General features: G+C 49.9%; 2 protein-coding genes across 3 annotated transcripts in view; both read left to right on the top strand.

Moving 5' to 3' along the window:
• Nucleotides 1–2,972, top strand: part of LOC140394069 (uncharacterized) — a 405,190-nt gene extending 402,218 nt beyond the window's left edge. For both annotated transcript variants that reach the window (XM_072480880.1, XM_072480881.1), the window contains exon 74: nucleotides 430–2,972. In XM_072480880.1, the coding sequence (XP_072336981.1) occupies nucleotides 430–585 (156 nt within the window). In that variant the 3' untranslated portion in view covers nucleotides 586–2,972. The remainder of the gene's footprint in view (nucleotides 1–429) is intronic.
• A 1,664-nt stretch (nucleotides 2,973–4,636) lies between these two features.
• LOC140393469 (uncharacterized) overlaps nucleotides 4,637–19,183 on the top strand; it is a 470,641-nt gene continuing 456,094 nt past the window's right edge. The window contains exons 1-7 of the mRNA XM_072479798.1: nucleotides 4,637–4,674; nucleotides 5,128–5,302; nucleotides 5,388–5,600; nucleotides 16,042–16,212; nucleotides 16,388–16,525; nucleotides 16,773–16,822; nucleotides 17,355–17,475. Coding sequence (XP_072335899.1) covers nucleotides 4,637–4,674; nucleotides 5,128–5,302; nucleotides 5,388–5,600; nucleotides 16,042–16,212; nucleotides 16,388–16,525; nucleotides 16,773–16,822; nucleotides 17,355–17,475 — 906 coding nt within the window. The remainder of the gene's footprint in view (nucleotides 4,675–5,127; nucleotides 5,303–5,387; nucleotides 5,601–16,041; nucleotides 16,213–16,387; nucleotides 16,526–16,772; nucleotides 16,823–17,354; nucleotides 17,476–19,183) is intronic.

Here is a 19,183-nt window from a genome sequence, read left to right as displayed (position 1 = left end):
CTGTCCAGGACAGTATCATTCATATTTTTCTTACCAACTTACTGCCCAAAAAGGGAGTGAAGTTGGTGTGAAGTAGTGGAAAGTCAGGCAGTCTGGTGATCACTCACTGGGCCTAAAGATTGGTTGAGGAAAGATTTTCTGGGATGGTTAGTGGGTAGAAAAGGAGTACTCCCGTTATTCCTCATCCCACACATGAAGATTTAAGCATATTTGGACAGGTGTCTTTGCATTTAGTTGTAGCTGCCAGAGTGACCGCTTCTGGATTCAAATGAAGTTGTGGCCCAGTTAACATAATAACTTCTCAGTTTGCATGGCATCCATTCTGTTTCAACTGTCTGGCTACCTATCAGCCTGGAAGTTCAAGTTTAAATTCCTCTTAACATTTTTTTAATTGAAGTAAATTTTTCCAATTTCTCTCAATCTGTATAGCTTCGGGAATTTGCAGCAGATGGAGAAAACCTGGCGCTTCTAGAAAACCTGGCACTAATGAATGAAGTCTCAAGGGTCTACATTAACTTCCTGGTTGAACACAATCCAAATTTTAATGCTACAAGGTATGCTTCCAGTGATTTGACTTTTGAATAATATGTGAAATGGAAAGTCCTGTTCATTTTATTTATGAATCTGAAATAAATGTACTGCATTCTAAAATTAGGGTGGATTTAAGAATTATCAGTAATTCACTACTCAAAGTAAAACTTATTTTAATTCATTTTAATTAATTTTGAATTAATCTGTTAGAAAACACAAAAGTGCTTCAATCTGACTACCTAGTATCAGAGGCTGAACTTCTGTTGCTTGGCTTAGTGAGTGGAATGGCACACTGCATTAAGAATTGGGCTTATGAAACCCTGACAGAAACCAATCTCTTCTGCTCCCCTGAGAGCCAGAAATGGATGACTGGAACGTTTTCATCTCCCTCTATTGGTCAACAGTGTGTATGTTTCTCTCTTGCTTGCTGGTGATTTTCAATTGAACAGATTTGAATGATCACTCCAGGCCTCCCCTAACCCCTGGTCATGTTATCTCTCCTTACTCTTGAACTTGATTGGAGTGCGTCTCCAATCCCTTCCTCTTCATCTCCATTTAATCACATATGCCTCTTTCTTCACTTGGTCTATGTTTCATATTGGTTGCAGTGCTGTTGAAATTAAGTTGGGAGATTGCGCAGTCTTTCTTTTCTTTCTCACTAACATCTGGAACAATCCTTAGGCTCAATAGTAGAAATCCTGTTAGAGTCAGAAGGTGCAGTGATGGCCTGAGCTCCAACCCTGAATCCTGGATTGACATCCAACAGGATATTCGCATTGGTACGTGTGGATGGCTCCCCCTCATCAAGTGTGTTTTGGGAGCCCATTTAACTTTACAATCATAAAGGACTAACCACACAATCGACTGAAATAATGATGGTCATATCCTTGTAAGATGTGTCCCCATCTCAGCCTGACAGATTGTTAATTAGATTATGAACCCTTCCAATACTTACACGATCATCAAAGACAGATTTGAAAAGAAGCACCCACCTTCATTTCAGGGTAGATTTTCTGAGGTACTTTGTTTAGCTTTTGTGAAAAGAACTTTGTAAATGTGCTGACTACAGGCAGGAAGCTGCAGCCAGCACAAATTTAATTTTCTGATCCATACATCGACATGGGTGAGGACTTGAAAAATCTTTCCTTCAAAGACTAAACCGAAAATACATTCGGCCTTATCCACCCTATTATAATCCACTCCTTGGTGTGGTATGGTGATATTGTCATTGGACTAGTAATCCAAAGACCCAGGGTAAAGCTCTGGGGACCTGGATTCAAATTCAGTAAAAGACTAATGGTGACCATGAAACCATTGTCAATTGTCGTAAAAGTCCATCTGGTTCACTAATTCCCTTTAGGAAGGAAATCTGCTGTCTTTACCTGGTCAAGCCAACATGTGACTCCAGGTCAACAGCAATGCCTAGTATGCCACTCAGTTCAAGGGCAATTAGGGATGAGCAAGAAATGCTTGCCCAGCCAACGAAGCGGCACGGTGGCACAGTGGTTAGCACTTCTGCCTCATAGCGGCAGAGACCTGCGTTCAATTCTGGCCTTGGGTGACTGTGGAGTTTACACTTTCTCCCCATGTCTGCGTGGGCTTCCTCCAGGTGCTCCGGTTTCCTCCCACTGTCCAAGGACGTGTAGGTTAGGTGGAGTTACGGGGATAGGGTGGGGGAGTGTGCCTGGGGAGGGTGTTCTTTCAGAGGGCTGGTGTGATGCGATGAGCCAAATGGCCTCCTGATATGCACTACAGGAATTCTATGGATTCTATGACGCATACCATGAATTAATCTTTAAAAATGAAACTGGGAATGCGTCCACTGGTTGTCTACACAAGTGGAAAATTGTACATAGAGAATTGACACGAGAAAATTATAATTTTATGTTCAAAATGGTGCATTCAGCATACTCTTACCACTTTTTTGTCAACAATTACCATTTTCTTTAATATAGCAAAAGACTTTGTGTTAGTTCATGTAAGATTGATCACTATAGTATCCTAAAAGAGTCTGTGCATTGGCCTAAATTGTCCAGAAATATCTGGCACTATCTGTTCATCCTTTTTCTGCTCATGGTTAATCTGATGTGCAGTTTCACTTCCTGTAAAATCAGTTTAAAATTGCAAATCTCTCTTCCCCCACCCCTCCTCCCACAATCAAACACTTTTCCTTTTAACCTTTAATTATGCTCAATATTCTCCTTCTGGGATGTGGATTTCATTCGCTCAAAAGGCTGACTGGGGCTTTGAGTTACATCTGACACTGGGCTGTGGATAATATCTTATACTGGTTGTTTATATGCAAATATTTGTTCTGGTGATCCAAGATGAAATGATGGGTTGCTTTGTGTTTTACTTCCATTCATCTATTTTTTGTTGTACCTTTTTACCACTGTTCCTCATGTGAAATATTTCAATAAAATTATATAATTTGCATTTCAGACATATATGCAAGTATTAAAGTGTATTGCATGTATAATATATAATTGGTATATATAATTTTAAGTGTATGATGAATAGTTGTACGATGTGTATTTTATTGCAATTTTCTCCTCTTGACATTTAAGCATTAAATGCTAATCTTCCAGCAATTAATTAAAATATAAGCTATCTAGTCTTCCAGCTTGTCTTGTCTGTTCCTTTATTCTATAATTGAGCTGTAAATTTGTTAATGAACCTTCTCATTTTGATGACAGCCCCCTGCAACTTAAGCTAGTTTCTGTGTTCTGAGCCATTCACCTCATCTGACCTTTGCTGCCCGAATGATAGCAATGGGTTCACTGCAGGCATACAGGCAAATAAATATCTTAATAAAACAATTGGGACTACATTTTCTTTCTTGTTTGTCTGACATCAACAAAATAAATTTCTACGTGAATGGAAAGTGTGTGCTTTCATCCATGAGTGAGTTCCAATATGTTATGGCTGATAACAGTTGCAGTATTTACATTAGATACTGACTCATGTATGGGAAGAGTGGGAGGTGGGTGTTCTAGAAGTCCAAGATGTTCAGACACGCATCAATCTGCATCGTGCTGTTTGTGAAAGCTTAATGAATTAATGTTGAAGGGTAAGTTGGTGAACTTTTTTTATTGCAATATGATCAGATGGAATTTTATGGTGGTATGTGATTGAAATTGATTTTTAGTAGACTTTGATTGGATAAATTATTTACTAGACTTTTGGTAGAATATAATAGTATTTGTAGGTCCAGTGCAATCATGTAGATTTGTTTGGTACAATTTAGATTAGATTTTCTTTTGAAAAGATGTGATTGGTAGAATTAACGATGGGAGAGATTGTTTCATTAGTATTTGATCAAATGTTGAATTTTTGGTTGATTCATCGTAGTTCGGTAGAAAGTGCAATTTGGAAAGATTTTAAATGATCTGATTAGTGAATAGTGAATGTAGATGGTGACCAAAATCCAGAGACTTAATCACTTAACCTGTGAGGATGAAGAAAATTTAGCTGCACTGAAAGATAATAACTTGTATGTCACACTCTATCTCAAAGCAAACTTCAGAAACTTTACCACAAAGCTACAGCACCTCTACTTTAGGCAACTTCTTGGTCAGACATTGAAATGTGTGTAATGTCATCATTATTGAATTGAAGAAAGTCAAATAAATCTGGACCTCTGGAGAAAATGTAAATATTATCGCATTTTATTGTTATGACAATTTGAAATGATTTGTAATGTTTTCTTTTTAGAGATTTTATGAATAACGTATATTTTTGGAAAAAAACTTCTTTGTCAAATGAGACACTGCTAACTGACACTTCACTATGACAAACTGCTGCCTCAAAGCGCCAGGAACCCTGGTTTAAATTCCGACCTTGGGAGACTGTGGAGTTTGTACGTTTGTATATTCTCCCTGTGCCTGCGCAGATCTCCTCTGGGTGCTACTTTTTCCTCCCACAGTACAAAATTGTGCAGGTTAGGTGGATTGGCCATGCTAAATTGCCCCTTAGTGTCCAAAGGTTAGGTGGGGTTACGGGGATGTGGCGGGGAAGTGGACCGCGAAAGGGTGCTCTTTCAGAGGGTCGGTACAGACTCGATGAGCCGAATAGCCTCCTGCACTGTCGGAATTCTTCTTCGTCTATGAATATATTCTTTCAATTGATGACTACAGCCATTAGGCAGGACATAGTGCATAATTTTAAAATGACAGGACTGGCAAAAAATTCCAATTTATGGAGTGGACCAATAGCATTTAATTTTAGGTCACCATTTATACTGTTTAAAAAATGCAATGCGACATACTGCAAATATATTCCAAGGCTTTCTTTTTTTTGTAATAAATATTTTTATTCTCCTTTTTCACATTTTCATCCAAATTTACACCTAACAACAAACAATCAATGTAACAAATACAATGTCAACCCCTGGCCAACAATTGCTCCCTCCCACCAACCCCCAAACAACCCTCAGCATTTTAGATACAAACATCAAACAAAAGGATTCAGGAATCCGCCCATACATAGTCATTCTCAAAGGCTTTCGTATATGTAATAACTTGTATCTACAAGCTGCAGAATACGGTTGTTCTGAAAGATGCATTAATACACTTTATAATCAACATTCTTTTGCAGTCTGCCAAACTCTCTGGTTTGCTTCATTACTGAAACAAATCTACTTCAGTCCTTGACTGAACAGCAAGTCCTGGCTGTAACAGTGAAGATAAACCGGGTGTGTGGGCTGATCGTGCCACCTAACGCTACCAATGGAACAGTACCTGCTGAAGGCCCAACAGATGAACAACTGAAGGTAAATGGGAAGATCTACTGCCAAACAGTGAAATACATCTTCTAAAGGAAATGGAGTATTAATGTTATTTTTATTTCTTTTTCAGCTGTCAATAGCAATAGTGAGCAAAATTAACAGCTTTTCAGTCGGCACTCTGAATTCACTGGGGCAAACGGCTGTTGGACTCTCAGTGTCGCAGGTTCTAAATATTGATGGTGACACTCTGCAGAATGCGCTGCCAACCCTGGGTAAAGTCAAAGGCTGGAATGTCGGCCAGGCCAGTACGATTGTCGGCAAGTTACTCAGAAATGGCCTGCAGGTAAGAACTCACTAAATCGGAAATGAATAACTTACATTTATAGATGAATAAAGCAGATAACCTGGACAAACAATGCCATGATTGACATGTATGAAATTATGAGGGGCATAGATAGAGCAGACAGGAAGAAATTTTCCCCTTGGTGGAGGGTTCAATGACTAGGGGGCATTGATTGAAGGTAAGGGGCAGTAGGTTTAGAGGGAATGTGAGGAAAAACTGGGAGTTTGGAACTTACTTTCTGAAAGGGTAGTGGATGCAGAGACCCTCATATCATTTAAGAAGTATTTAGATGTGCTCTTGCTATCCCAGGACATACAAGGCGAATGGGCCAAGTGCTGGAAAATGGGATTACAATAAATTAGGTAGTTGTTTTTTCACCGGCGCAGGCGTGATGGGCCGAAGGGCCTTTTCTGTGCTGTATGACTCTGACTCTATTTGATGTGTTAGTTTACTGGATTAGTAGCTATGTTTGAGCCAACTGTTTATTAATGTATTGTTGCAATGCAACAGTCAGACTATGAAGATGATTCACTGGCAGGTAAAGAATATTTTGCGGGACTCTCCCATGCCGCGCCATTTGGGAGAATCGCCGTTCGCGCCGATTTTTCGCGTGACGCCGGTCTGACGCCGCCCCGCCATTCTCCCAACCGGCGAGAACGGCGTCAGTGATGTCGGCGCCGCGTCTGCCCGAGGTGCTAAGTATGGCGATTCACCGGGCCCCCCGCATTCAGCAGCCTGGATGGGCCGAAGTCCCGACAACGTGATCCCAGGTCCCGCCGTCGCCGTTCACCCCTGCTAAATAAATTTGTCAGCCAGTCGTGCAGGCTCACGATGCGGAGTGAGGAGGTGAACGGCCGCCGTTCTCAGAGGCAACATGTTGTGGCGTCTACGGCCGGTCCTGGCGGGGGAGGGGTTTTGGGGAAGGGTGCCGCCATGCTCGGGGGAGGGGGGGGGAAGGATGTCGCCATGCTCGGGCAGGGGGAGGAATGGAGGAGGGGGTGGGGGAAGGAGGAGGGGGCGGGGGAAGGATGCCGCCATGCTCGGGGGGAGGGGCAGGAGGAGGGAGGGGGGGAGGAGGGGGGGAAAGGTGCAGTCATGTCCGGGGAGGGGGGCGGGGGGGGGGGGAGGTCGGGGCAGGGGGCCTCCATATTCCGGGGGGGGGGGGGAGGTTTGCGGGAGCGACATGCCAGCCGGCCTGCCATGGCAGGATGGTGGCGAAGACCCACTTGCAAGTTGAGGTCATGCTGATGGGCAAAGACCACTGGCGCCGCCATCCCGCATGGCCACACGCCTTGACCTTGGGTGCGCCCAGCCCCCCCCCCCCACACACACAGGATCGAGACACCCAGCCCCCGTGAGGGCATGGCCAGTCCCCGGTGGCGCAATGAGGAGGGACGGGGTAAACCTGGCGGTGGACGGAGACTGGGGGCAAGGTTCAGGGTGCCTGCATGTATGTAGCGATACCAGGCAACCGGGGAACAAATGTATTCCAATGCACCTGGCTGTCGAGGTGTCAAAGCACCATCGTTAAACATGTTGTATCTCCTCAACCCCCCCTCCCCCTCCTGCAGTTCATCAAATTTGCGCACCAGCCAGTGATGCTTGCTGCCATGGTGGGAGCTGTTGCCCTGCAGGTGCCCCTTCGGCAGCGTCGATGCAGGTGGCTCAGAGCAGCTGCGACAGTGGCGGCTGCAGCAGAGGGACTGGCTGCAGAGGGTCCCATGCCACCCGCTCAGGCTGCAGGCCCGCCTGCCCGACAGGTCCAGGAGGAGGCTGAGAGGGACGATGACCACCACATCGTCGGGGATGCATAGGACGAGGATTCTGATCTTAATGGGGCGCAGGGGGAGGAGGAGGAGCAGGTGGTGGTGCCAAGGCACCGGATGCGCCCCATGAGGCTTCGAGTGTACCGTCACCGCATGTCGTTCGAGGACCTGCTGGACAGGGCATGCAGGGGGAGACTCCGAATGGGTAGAGAGACCGTCGCACATATATGCCACCTCATGGCACACCTGACACCACGTGGAACGGGGGGAGAACATGCTATCCCGGTGACCGTCAAGGTGACGGTAGCCCTCAACTTCTACGCGACGGGGTCATTCCAGGCGCAGAGCAGGGACCTGTCTGGTATCTCACAGGCATCGGTGCATTCGAGCAGTAACCGACGTCCTGTATGCCATCGCCGACCGGTACATCCAGTTTCCAGAGGACCGCGTACACCTGGATGCCTGGGCAGCGGGATTTGCCACTGTGGCCAGGATACCAATGGTCCAGAGGGTGATTGATGGGGTGCACTTCGCCATGCGTCCACCATCGGAGAACAGGGACGTGTTCATGAACAGAAAGGGGCCCACTCCATCAATATTCAGGTGGTCTGTCACCACAGCATGCAGATCATGAACGTGTGCACCCAGTACCCCGGCAGTGTGCATGATTCTTTTATACTGGCGCAATCTTACATCCCCGCCATGTTCGAGGGACCCCCCCCCCACCCCCCGGCTGAGGGGCTAGTTGCTGGGCGACAGGGTCTCCCGTTGCGGTCGTGGCTGATGACGCCTATACGGAGGCCACAGACCAACGAGGAGACCCGCTACATTGAGGCCCATGCAGCAACCAGGGGTGTTATGGAGAGGTGCTTTGGCCTCTTGAAGATGCGATTCAGGTGCATGGACCACTCTGGAGGGACCCTTAAGTACCATTCAGAGAGGGTCGGCTGCATAGTTGTTGTCTGCTGCGTCCTGCACACCATAGCCCAGCAGAGAAGCGACGTCCTGGAGGAGGAGGCACAGGGGGAGCCCGAAGAGGGCGATGCATCTGCACATGAGGAGGAGGAGGATGGGGGGGGCACAGAGATGACATGGGGGCTGCATATGGCCGGGAGGCTGCACGACGCCACCGGCTTGAGCGAGCACGCGAGGCGTTGATCGCCGCACGTTTCACGAACTAGGGGAGGGCATCGCTGAGCAAGGCACTTGCACCACCATTCCGCCCAAACGCACCACCCAGCACCCCTCACCTCCCACACCATCCGACAACCCTAGCTCCTACATCACCTGAGGCACAATCAATTGGACAAAAGACGATAGTTGAATCCAACTGAGGCTTTATTGCTATCAGATGTGTGGCCTCCCACAGCAGCTGGCGAAATGGCTGCTGGCTGGAGGACACGCATATTTATACAGGCAGGGACTACCGGCGAACCTGTAGTACAGGTCCTACCGTACATCACCTAATACAGGTGCAACAGTGGTTTACCACATTCACCCCCTGTTAAAATTGAGTCCGATGGGGTGGTGGATAACTATATACAACAATGAGTTAATATTTACAAGATTTGAGCAAACAAATCTCCTTTGATGTCCGGTGGACCGGTCAGAGGTTCCTCTGGGAGCGACGCAGTGGTGTCCGCGATGTTGGTGCTGATCTGGTCGATGGTGACTCCGGGAGCATGCCAAAATCCTCTTCATCGTTGGGCGTGGGTAGGGCGGGGACGGATGGTCCTGGGGGGGGTGCTGTTGGGAGCGATGGGAGAGGGGAGGGTGGCGCCAGGGGCGGAGGGTGTGTGGGGGTGGAACCTGCTGGTGCCAGGTCCCTGAGGGAGACAGTATCCTGCCGGCCGTCGGGGAACGCCACGTAGGCGTACTGGGTGTTTGCATGGAGCAAGTGCACCCTCACCACCAACGAGTCCGCCTTGTGGAGTCAGACGTGCTTACGGAGAAGCACGGTTCCCAGAGCTGTGAGCCAAGTCGGGAGCGATACCCCGAATGTGGACTTCCTGGGGAAGGCAAAAAGACGTTCATGGGGTGTATTGTTCGTGGCAGTGCAGAGTAATGAGCGAATGGAATGTAGTGCATCAGGGAGGACCTCTTGCCAGCGGGAGGCCGGGAGATCTCTGGACCGTAGGGCCAGCTGGATGGCCCTCCATACTGTCCCATTCTCCCTTTCTACCTGTCCATTTCCCCGGGGATTATAGCTTGTCGTTCTGCTGGAGGTGATACCCCTGCTGAGCAGGAACTGACGCAGCTCATCACTCATGAATGAGGATCCCCTGTCACTATGGATGTACGCGGGGAAACCGAACAGAGTGAAGATTGTGTTGAGGGCTTTAATGATGGTGGCAGACGTCATGTCGGGGCATGGGATGGCAAAGGAGAAACTGGGTGGACTGTATGAGTGGGCGGGCCTTGTCCGCATAGTTTGGGACCCACTGAGCGTAGTACGAAAAGAACCCCAGGCAGCGTTTGAGGACCTTGGGGCAGTGGGGGAGGGGGAGCTCCATGAGGGGGCGCATGCGGTCGGGATCGGGCCCCAGAACTCCATTCTGGACAACATAGCCGAGGATGGCTAAGCGGTTTGTGCTGGACATGCACTTCTCCTTGTTGTAAGTGAGGTTTAGGAGAGTAGTGGTGTGGAGAAATTTAGCAAGGTTGGCGTTGTGGTCCTGCTGATCATGGCCGCAGATGGTGACGTTGTCTAGGTATGGAAAGGTGGACCGCAACCCGTACCGGTCGACCATTCAGTCCATCTCCCTTTGGAAGACCGACACCATGTTTGTGATGCCGAAGGGGACCCTAAGGAAGTGATATAGACGGCCGGCTGCCTCGAAGGCGGTGCATGGACGGTCCAATTTACGGATGGGGAGCTGGTGGTAGGCGGATTTCAGGTCCACTGTTGAGAAGACCCCGTACTGCGCAATCTGATTAACCATGTCACATATGCGTGGGAGGGGGTACTCGTCGAGCTGCGTGTACCGGTTGATGGTCTGGCTGTAGTCCATGACCATTCGGTGTTTCTCCCCAGATTTAACCAAACCACTACCACTTGAGCTTTCCAGGGGCTGTTGCTGGCCTTGATGATGCCTTCCCGAAGCAGCCGCTGGACTTCGGACCTGATGAAGGTCTTATCCTCGGTGCTGTACCGTCTGCTCCGAGTGGCAACGGGTTTGCAATCGGGAGTTAGATTGGCAAAGAGGGAAGATGGGTCGACCTTTAGAGTCACGAGACCACACACAGTAAGGAGTGGTATGGGCCCGCCGAATTTCAGAGTTAGGCTCTGGAGGTTGCACTGGAAATCCAGGCCGAGTATTAGTGCAGCGCAGAGGTTAGGGAAGACGTAGAGGCGGAAGCCGCTGAATTCTACGCCCTGGGCCGTGAGCGTGACCGTACAGTACCCCCGGATCGCTACGCAATGTGATCCGGAGGACAGGGAGATTTTTTGGTTGGCGGGGTGTATCGTGAGGGAGCAGCGCCTTACCGTATCCGGGTGTCTGAAGCTTTCGGTGCACCCGGGGTCCAGCAGGAGGAGGTTACACGTCCATCGACTTTCACGCTGGTGGATGCGTGGTCAGGTTATGTGGACGAGACTGGTCGATTGACATGGAGGCGAGTCTTGGTTGGTCGTCGGGTAATGGGGCGGCTGGTGAGCCCGGGTCCTGGAACGCTGGTGGTGCCCATGTGCTGAGGGGTAGCCAAGATGGAGTGTATGAGATCTGACCCAATTCCAGTCACAAAAGCGTCCCGCATAAGGAGGTCTGAGTGTTCCGTGGCCGTAACGGCCTGACAGTCACAGTCCCGGACTAGTGGGATTAGGGCCTGCCAGAAGTCTTCTATGGACTCACCAGGGAGTTGAGAGCGAGTGGCGAATGCGTGCCTGCCGAAGAGCGTGTTCGTTTTCTGTGCGTAGTTGTCCTTGAGTAGAGTCATGGCTTCAGCGTAGTTCGGCGCGTCCTGGATTAACAGAAAGACTTTGGAGCTCAACCTGGAATATAAAATCTGAATCTTCTGAGCCTCCGGAACAGGGGTTGGTGCCGTGTTGATATACGCTTCGAAGCAAGCTAGCCAGTACTGGAAGTCCTTTCTGGTGTCGCTTGAGTGCGGATCCAGCTGCAGGCGATCCGGTTTGATACGGAGGTCCATCCTTAGAAACTGATAGCAATAAATTGAGGCACGATCAATTGGACAAAAGACAATAGTTGAATCCAACTGAGGCTTTATTGCTATCAGATGTGTGGCCTCCCACAGCAGCTGGCGAAATAGCTGCTGGCTGGAGGACACGCATATTTATACAGGTAGGGACTACTGGCGAACCTGTAGTACAGGTCCTACCGTACATCACCTAATACCACACCACCACTTTCACAGCACCTTCCAACTGCGGCACAATGGGATGGTCTCACACAGTTGCTTGTGTAAGCGGGTGTGATCAGTGCCATGTTGAATGATGACAACCCGCTCTGCAATGAGCTGTGAGCTCCAGATCGTTAGCCAATGTCTGACTCATGGCCACAGCTACACCCTCCACCTGGGTGGTCCCTGTATGCGTCATGGACACTCCATCACATGGCCATGTGGGGTAGCTGGCGTCAGTGTGCCGAGGATGACGGGGTGTTAGCGGGGTGGAGGGGAACACACACCCGGCCTCACTGTTTTACTGAACTTCGACCCCAGCGGCACTCGGTCCCCTTCACGACCCCTCAGGCACCGGACACAGCACAGAGGCATCAATGTTTGATGTAACAGTGATATTAATCATGACATTCACATACAAGTGCCCTAGCCCCTTTAACTATACTGTGCCCTGCACCCGTGCCAACTTACTACGTGTCTAACTTCTTTGCCTCACGGGCCCTACCACTACGCCTTGGTGTTTCCCCAGACGGTACAGCAGGAGTGGAGACAGACTGCTGAGACTCCTGCCCTGCGACGTGGCTCCCCGTCGGCACGCGTTTCCTGGGGCGACCCGGCTTGGATGGGCCTGGCTGCACGGTGGGCGTGCTGGATGGCTTGGTGCCACCCTGTTCTGCCCGCTGCCCACCAGATGCACCAGGGACGGAACGGGGGGAGTCCGAGTGTTCCGGGACCTCCCTTGCTGGAGTCACCGGGACGGGCCCCAGAACCTCCTCCTCCCTCGGGGAGCCCGGTGGCCCCCAGGCCTCACTACGGGACGGTGGTGTGAGCGGAGACCAGCACCGTGGCACCACCGACACCAAGCGCTGCCAGTCCTGGAGGCCTGCTGTAGCATCGACTAGAGTCTGAACGTTCGCAGCGATGTAGCTCAGGGAGTGCGCCATCCCTGTCAGGGACTGTGCAACCTCCCGCTGGGCTTGTGCGATGCCATCCAGCATGTGCGCAAGGCCGCCGATGCTCTTAGCGATGGCCTGCTGGGACTGGGCCATGGCCTGCTGGGACTGGGCCATGGCCTGCTGGGACTGGGCCATGGCCTGCTGAGACTGGGCCAGGGCCTGCTGGGACTGGGCCATGGCCTGCTGGGACTGGGCTATGGCCTGCTGAGACTGGGCCATGGCCTGCTGAGACTCGGCCTGACCCCGGAGCGCGGCGGCAATGTCCAGCTGGCTCTGGGACATGGCTGCCTGTGAGAGGGCAGCCCTGTCCTGAGCCATGGATGACGCGTGCACATGATGCCCCTTGCCTTGCAGAACCTGACCCATGGCCGAAACCGTTGCCCCCATTGCTTCCACCGAGGACGCCACCCGTGTGGTGTCGGCCTCGATGGCAGCCATGACTGGCACCACTCCCTGCTCATGGACATCGTGCAGATGCTGGAAGGCGGCCGTCATCCCGTTGTCCACTCCCTGGGTTTCCAAACGCATCAGGTCTGTGGGTGGGTCTGGTAAGTCCAGGAACCTGGGAACCGTCTGGATGGCAGCTTGGTGCTGGGCCTGGCCTTCCCTCCGACCATCCAGCCCCTCGGTTGCTCCTACCTCCACCTGCTGTAACAGCTCGGCTGTGTGGTGCGCACCAGTCAGTGTCCCAGAAGCCTCATCACTAATGTGCCCAACCGAGGTGGATGTATCTGCGATGGTCGAGGGTGTGGGTGACAGCAGTGACGCAAGGTCTATGTCCTCATCGGACCCCAGGTCTGGGGACTCCTGGGTCGATCCTTGGACCTATGGATGTTGTCCCCGGCCCATGTGAGGTGCCGTGTCAGGTCTGTCCGTCATCTGTCTGGCCGTTCTCTGTGCGTCACTGTCCAGAATCCCCATCCTCTGTCCGTCACTGACCTGGCTCTCCGTCCTCTCTTTGTCCGTCTCATGGCCGTCAGTGTCCTGACTGTCCGTCCTGTGAACGTCAGTGTCGTTTCTATCGGTCCTCTGTGTGTCCGCTTCCTGTGCCCCAGCCTTGGAAGAGGGCCCTCCTGTCCATCTTCCTTCCCCTCCCTGGCGTGCGTCCCTGTGGGCGGATGAACTTGGACCTGGATGGCAGGGGCTTCTCTGAGACGTTCCGGGACGATCGGCTGCAAGCCCTGGAATACACATAAAGCATGTATCGTTAGACACGCGGAGTCGGGTGTGAGGGGGTGGAGGGGGCAGTGTGAGGGGGTGGAGAGTGAGGGGGGGGTTAGGGGATGGAGGGGGCAGTGTGAGGGGGTGGAGTGTGGGGGGGGTTAGGGGATTGAAGGGGCAGTGTGAGGGGGTGCAGTGTGAGGGGGGGGGGAGGATGGGGAAGGTGAGGGGTTGAGGGAGTGTAGCCAGGCAGGGGAGTCTCACTTGGTACTGCTCCTCCGATCTGGCATGGCGCTACCTCCCGGGTGGCGGCTCCGCCAGCGAGGCCCAGAGCCCTCTGCTCATGGACAGTGATGGGGTGCAGCACAGGTGATCCCCCTCTGGTTTTTGCACGCTCACGATGGTTGTGGGCTGTCTTGTCCTGCGGGGAGGGGAAAGCATCAGAGTTAGGCGGTCAGCAGCAAAACGCGCAGATGTTGGCAACGTTATGACTGGGGGTGGGGGGGCACTGGGCACTACGCTGTGGCAGCTTGCAAGGGCGGTGAGGTGCCCATGTGGGCCGGGTGCAACGTGTTGCCCCTCCCCTCCTGCGTGGGCCGGGGGGGTTGGGTGGGGGGTGGCGCGACACATGGTGGTGGAGGGGGGGGGGGGGGGAGGGAGAGGTGGGGTGTGGCCCGTGGGAACTCTAGGGTACTTACCCTGGCAGCCCTCGTGAGGTTGTGGAGTTTCTTGCGGCACTGGTCTCCAGAGCGGGAGGTGTGGCCCACAGCGCTGACGGCGATGCCCACTTCACGGCAGCTGCGCTTGACTGTGCTGGCTGGGTCGCGGGGGCCGGGTCGCGGGCACAGGATCGCCCTGCGCTCTTCAGTTACGTCCAGCAATGCCTCCAGGTCATTGTCCCGGAGGCATTGGGAGCGGCACGGCGGGGCTCAGCCAGCTCTCTCTGTTGGGGCCTGTACGTGGATCGCGCACATTAAATGACGCAGTGCGGTGTCATCCGGACATCACGCGATGACGGCGCTCCTCCGGCGCCACGGCCACCGCGTTTCTCGCGGCCCTGCTGCTGGCCCCGACGGCATTCACGACGGCACGGACACTCTGACTCGCCATCGGAGAATCCCGCCCACTGTTTAAGTAAAATAAACAAATTGTCCTTGGAGCGGATAAAATTCTGATGTAAAAATCCTGTGATATCGAGGGGGGGAAGGAGATCCAGCGTGGCGCAGTGGCTTTTATATTTTTGTGGATGGGGAAAGTATCAGAAGTACCAAGTGCCATGTTCTCTATCTTTTCATCAGATCTGGGTTCAGCCAGTGGGGCAGAATCTTATTCATGTGTTTCAGATGGGATTCTGAGAAGAATGTGATGGAGATGAAAACTTTCAGATTGCTGGCACCTGAAACTTGTTATTTGTTTAAAGATTGCACCTGGAAAAAAAATGGCTGTTAACAGATTTATCCCAATCAGCAACTCACCATTTTGCTCAATTTATTTAAATTAGCAAATTTGAAATACATTTTAGTACTTTGTTAGAGTTTCTTATGATGCTGCTTATGCTGTGTCCATTCTTACCTTGTTAAATGTGTGACCTTATGTATAATTTCTAGCACACTAAGGGCTAATGCAGTATTTTATCCTACCATCAGATGGAGCTGGGGACCAGATTAATAAAAATAATGCCTCTCAGACTTCTGGGAGAAGGTTAGAGAGAGTAGGACGAGAGCAGAGAACAAGTAGAGATAGTGTGTGTGAGATAGGTGTTGGTATAGTGTAGATTGTAATTACAGTTTACAGTATTGCTAGCTTTAGGAATAGTGTTCGAACTGTATAATAAGTATTGTAATAACATTTACCTTTGTTAACTTAAATTAGCTTTGTGGTCTTTGTGTACACTACATGCAGAATCCATCCTGGGTGTTAGCAACACAAAACCCACAAAATGGGATGTAATGATCTTCAGCAGGTTCTTGTGTCAATTGGGCAAAATTGAACCTGAGGCTAAGGGTGGAGAAGTGAAGCCAATAGATTTGACAGCAGTATATCTTGTGTATGTTGCATTGTCCATTCTGTTGTCAAATGTGTGGTAAACTGGAGCTGGTGATGTTTATAGTTGCACTGCCATGCCACGGCAAGTGGGAAAATGATTCAATCCTGTGACAATCTAGTGACAGTTTTGATTTCCTTCTGCCTTCCAACTAGGTCAATAACAGACAGAATCTGCTGGGTCTGGGAAGCTTGGTGTCTGGTATTCCCACCGATGTATTCCAGCGCATCGATCCTGGGGTGTTCATCAATGTATTCTCAAATCCAACTTTTGTTGAGAATATTGGGGCATCACCACAAACTCTACAATTCATCTGTGTTCTGCAGGTGAGTGACATGGAATGTATAATCAATGGTAATAAAATTGATCTACATCTCATTTGTTTCTGACTGCTGCTTTTATTTTTTAAGTGTTGATGCCTTTGCATCAAGACTGTTTTAATCTCCAGGTGCTGCTGCCTCCTGAACACTTTAATTTCTATTCTTTTTCATTCTAATTCAGGTGTTCCGGAATGTAGATGACCCTGAAAGAAGAGTAAGCATCGTTCCATCTGTTCTAGCCAAAGATGTGCCGCCTGTGTATTTAAATTCAAACCTGAGCCTCAGTGACATTAACAACAAACAGTGGATTCCCAGACAGGTGAGTGAATTGCTGCTTTGACATTGAAAGATAATACCTTGTGGGGCACAGTAGTGAGGTGGGAGAGGGGGGGCACGTGGTAACGGAGAATTGGAACAGTTCAACTGAAACATAAACATTAATTCATCAGTTAAAAATCAGACCAGATGTGGCGCTATCATACATGTTGTCCTGGTCTGATTGTTTTGTGTAAAAGCAGTCTGTAATTATTGTGAATATTAATGATTTAAATGTTTTTGCTCCACAGGCTGCCGTGTTCTTTGAGAGTGTGGTCAGAAACAGCAACAATTTTTCAAGGTAAAACTTTTTTTTGCTATGCATCTGGATCTCTGGCAATTTTTTCTGTCTGTTATCATCTGTATAACTTAGTTTTCTTTTAATATGACCTGTTGAGTAAAAATATTTTTCCTGAGAAATTGTGATTTAGTTCATTTAAGCTAGTTATTAAACCTATTGTGAATGGATGTTTTTACTCAGAGCATTGTTTACCAACTGAAATTTTACCCAGTACAATGACTACTTTTGGGTCCCATCATAGGGAACTCCAATTGGTCCATATTTGATCTAATAATCTTTCAAGGCAAACTGTTCTGTTCATACCAGTTCCAATCCATATACGCAACTGGTATAAAATAGAACCTGGAATTATTAAATAGACCTGGATGATTTGACCCATACGTGGACTACATTTTGATTGATATAGGATAATACTAATGTTAAAATCCTTGTTCCTCAGTTCCTCATGATTGTTAAAGTAGGCTCAGTCTCTCAGCATTAGAACAAAGTGAGATGTTTCGAAATGACGTAATGATGCCATTATTTGTTTCAGATTTTCACCTTCTGTCCTTCAAGGCTTCAGCTGTGGTGCAGTGAAGGACCTGGAATTTTCTACATTTCTTCAACTACTGCAAGCAATGAAGGGTAAAGGGGCAGTGTTTGACGAAAGTCAGGTGAGGTCTTTCATAACAATCACATTGGAGGAGAAATAGACGGCTGGATTCTCTGTTTGGGAGATTATGTTCTCCCGCCAGAGCTGAATTACACTAATTTTACCATTCCCTTGGGTTCAGAAGGCGGAATGCAATTCATTGTTGCACGCCATGCAAATTTATGTATGGCCTGGAATACGAGGATTCCCAGGTAACTCCGTGATCATTTTTTCACCCGCCCTTCCGGCACCGCAAATCAACCCTAACCACACCATCATTGCACGGCAGTCACTCTGCCCCGCATAGCCTGGCTGCTCTCTATCCCCAAGTACAGGGGTGACCCTCTCCACGCCCAGGCCCCTGTAGTAGAGGGACTCTGCCAGGGACCCCTGTAAAAGGGGGACAACCCAAGGACCCTTGCAGTAGGGGGACCCATTCGAGGGATTCCTGTGATAAGGAGAGCCCCCAAAAGGACCCTTGTAATAGAGGGATCCCCCACAGGGACCCTCTGCCTGAAGTAAACCCCTCCAAAGAACCCCCCACCACAGTCCCCCCACATACCCAGAAAAGGGACCCGGTCTGGAAGCTAGATAACAGGCCAGACAGGGCCATTGGCAACCATTATAGCTGCAATACCTAGCTTGCAGCTCCAAGTCGCCATTCTGCAAAGGACAGCATCTATGCCTGAGTCTGATTCCCACATATCCACTATCTGCAGGTGATTTGTAGCTTTGGAGGAGTGGTCTGTGATTAACAGCTGGTAACAACCATCTGCAGTTTTGATCCATTCATATCCTTTCAATCTTTAGTTGCCAAGGTAGTGAAATTCCAATGTTTGTAAACATTGACCACATCAAAGAGATAGAAGTTTAACCAAGTGCATTCCAATCACTCAATTGTGTGATTTCTCTGCTCTTACCTCTCCTACCACTGCACTTACCTCATTACCCATTTCTGGACTGTTCTCTATCTTTGAGACGAGCGTTCCCTTTTTTGAGAGGAGGCGGGGGGAATGTGGAGGGGATTTCTTTCGGCAGCAGGTCCCTTTGTGCATCTCCTATTACAGGGGTCCCTGTGGCGGGTCCCCCAATTACAAGGGTACCTATGGGGGTCTCCTTATTACAGGGAACCTTTGGGGGGGTTCCTATCACAGAGGTCCCCATGGAGCGTGGGGGGGGGGGGTGGTTCTCCCTATCACAGGGGTCGCTGTGGGTGTCTCCCTTCACATGGATCCTTGTGGGAATCTCTCTATCACAAGATTCCTTGAGGCAGGGTTCTCTATCATAAGGAGTCTCTGGGGGCAGGCGGGACAGGTCACCCACGTAGTCTGGGGGTGAGGGGACCAGGTAATCCAGGGGGGTGTGGGAGGTGTGTGTTTCGGGGCCAATGTGTTTTGCAGGAGGGGTGGAGGGGGGAATAGGGCTGTTTGGACCTCTGATTGGCTTACATGATCTCTACCATTGTGCTCCTGATGTGCTGGACCTCGTGCTGGGCAAAGAGGGGAACGATCACCCCCCACTGTGAGATCCAGCATGCCAGGGTCACAATTGTTGAAAGCACAAGTGAACCTCGCCCACATGATTCCCGGCCACAGGAGGGTGGAGCAGAGAGAGACAAAATAGATGCAAATAGGTCATTATAACCCCTTTGCATTTATTTACATACTCTCGCTGCAATGCGGCAAGGAATGCGTTCACTCCGCCAGCTGGGAATCAGAGCATGGCATTCA

The sequence above is a fragment of the Scyliorhinus torazame genome, chromosome 17 (genome assembly GCF_047496885.1).
Source record: "Scyliorhinus torazame isolate Kashiwa2021f chromosome 17, sScyTor2.1, whole genome shotgun sequence".
Taxonomy (NCBI): domain Eukaryota; kingdom Metazoa; phylum Chordata; class Chondrichthyes; order Carcharhiniformes; family Scyliorhinidae; genus Scyliorhinus; species Scyliorhinus torazame.
This window is presented reverse-complemented; position numbering and strand designations above follow the sequence as displayed.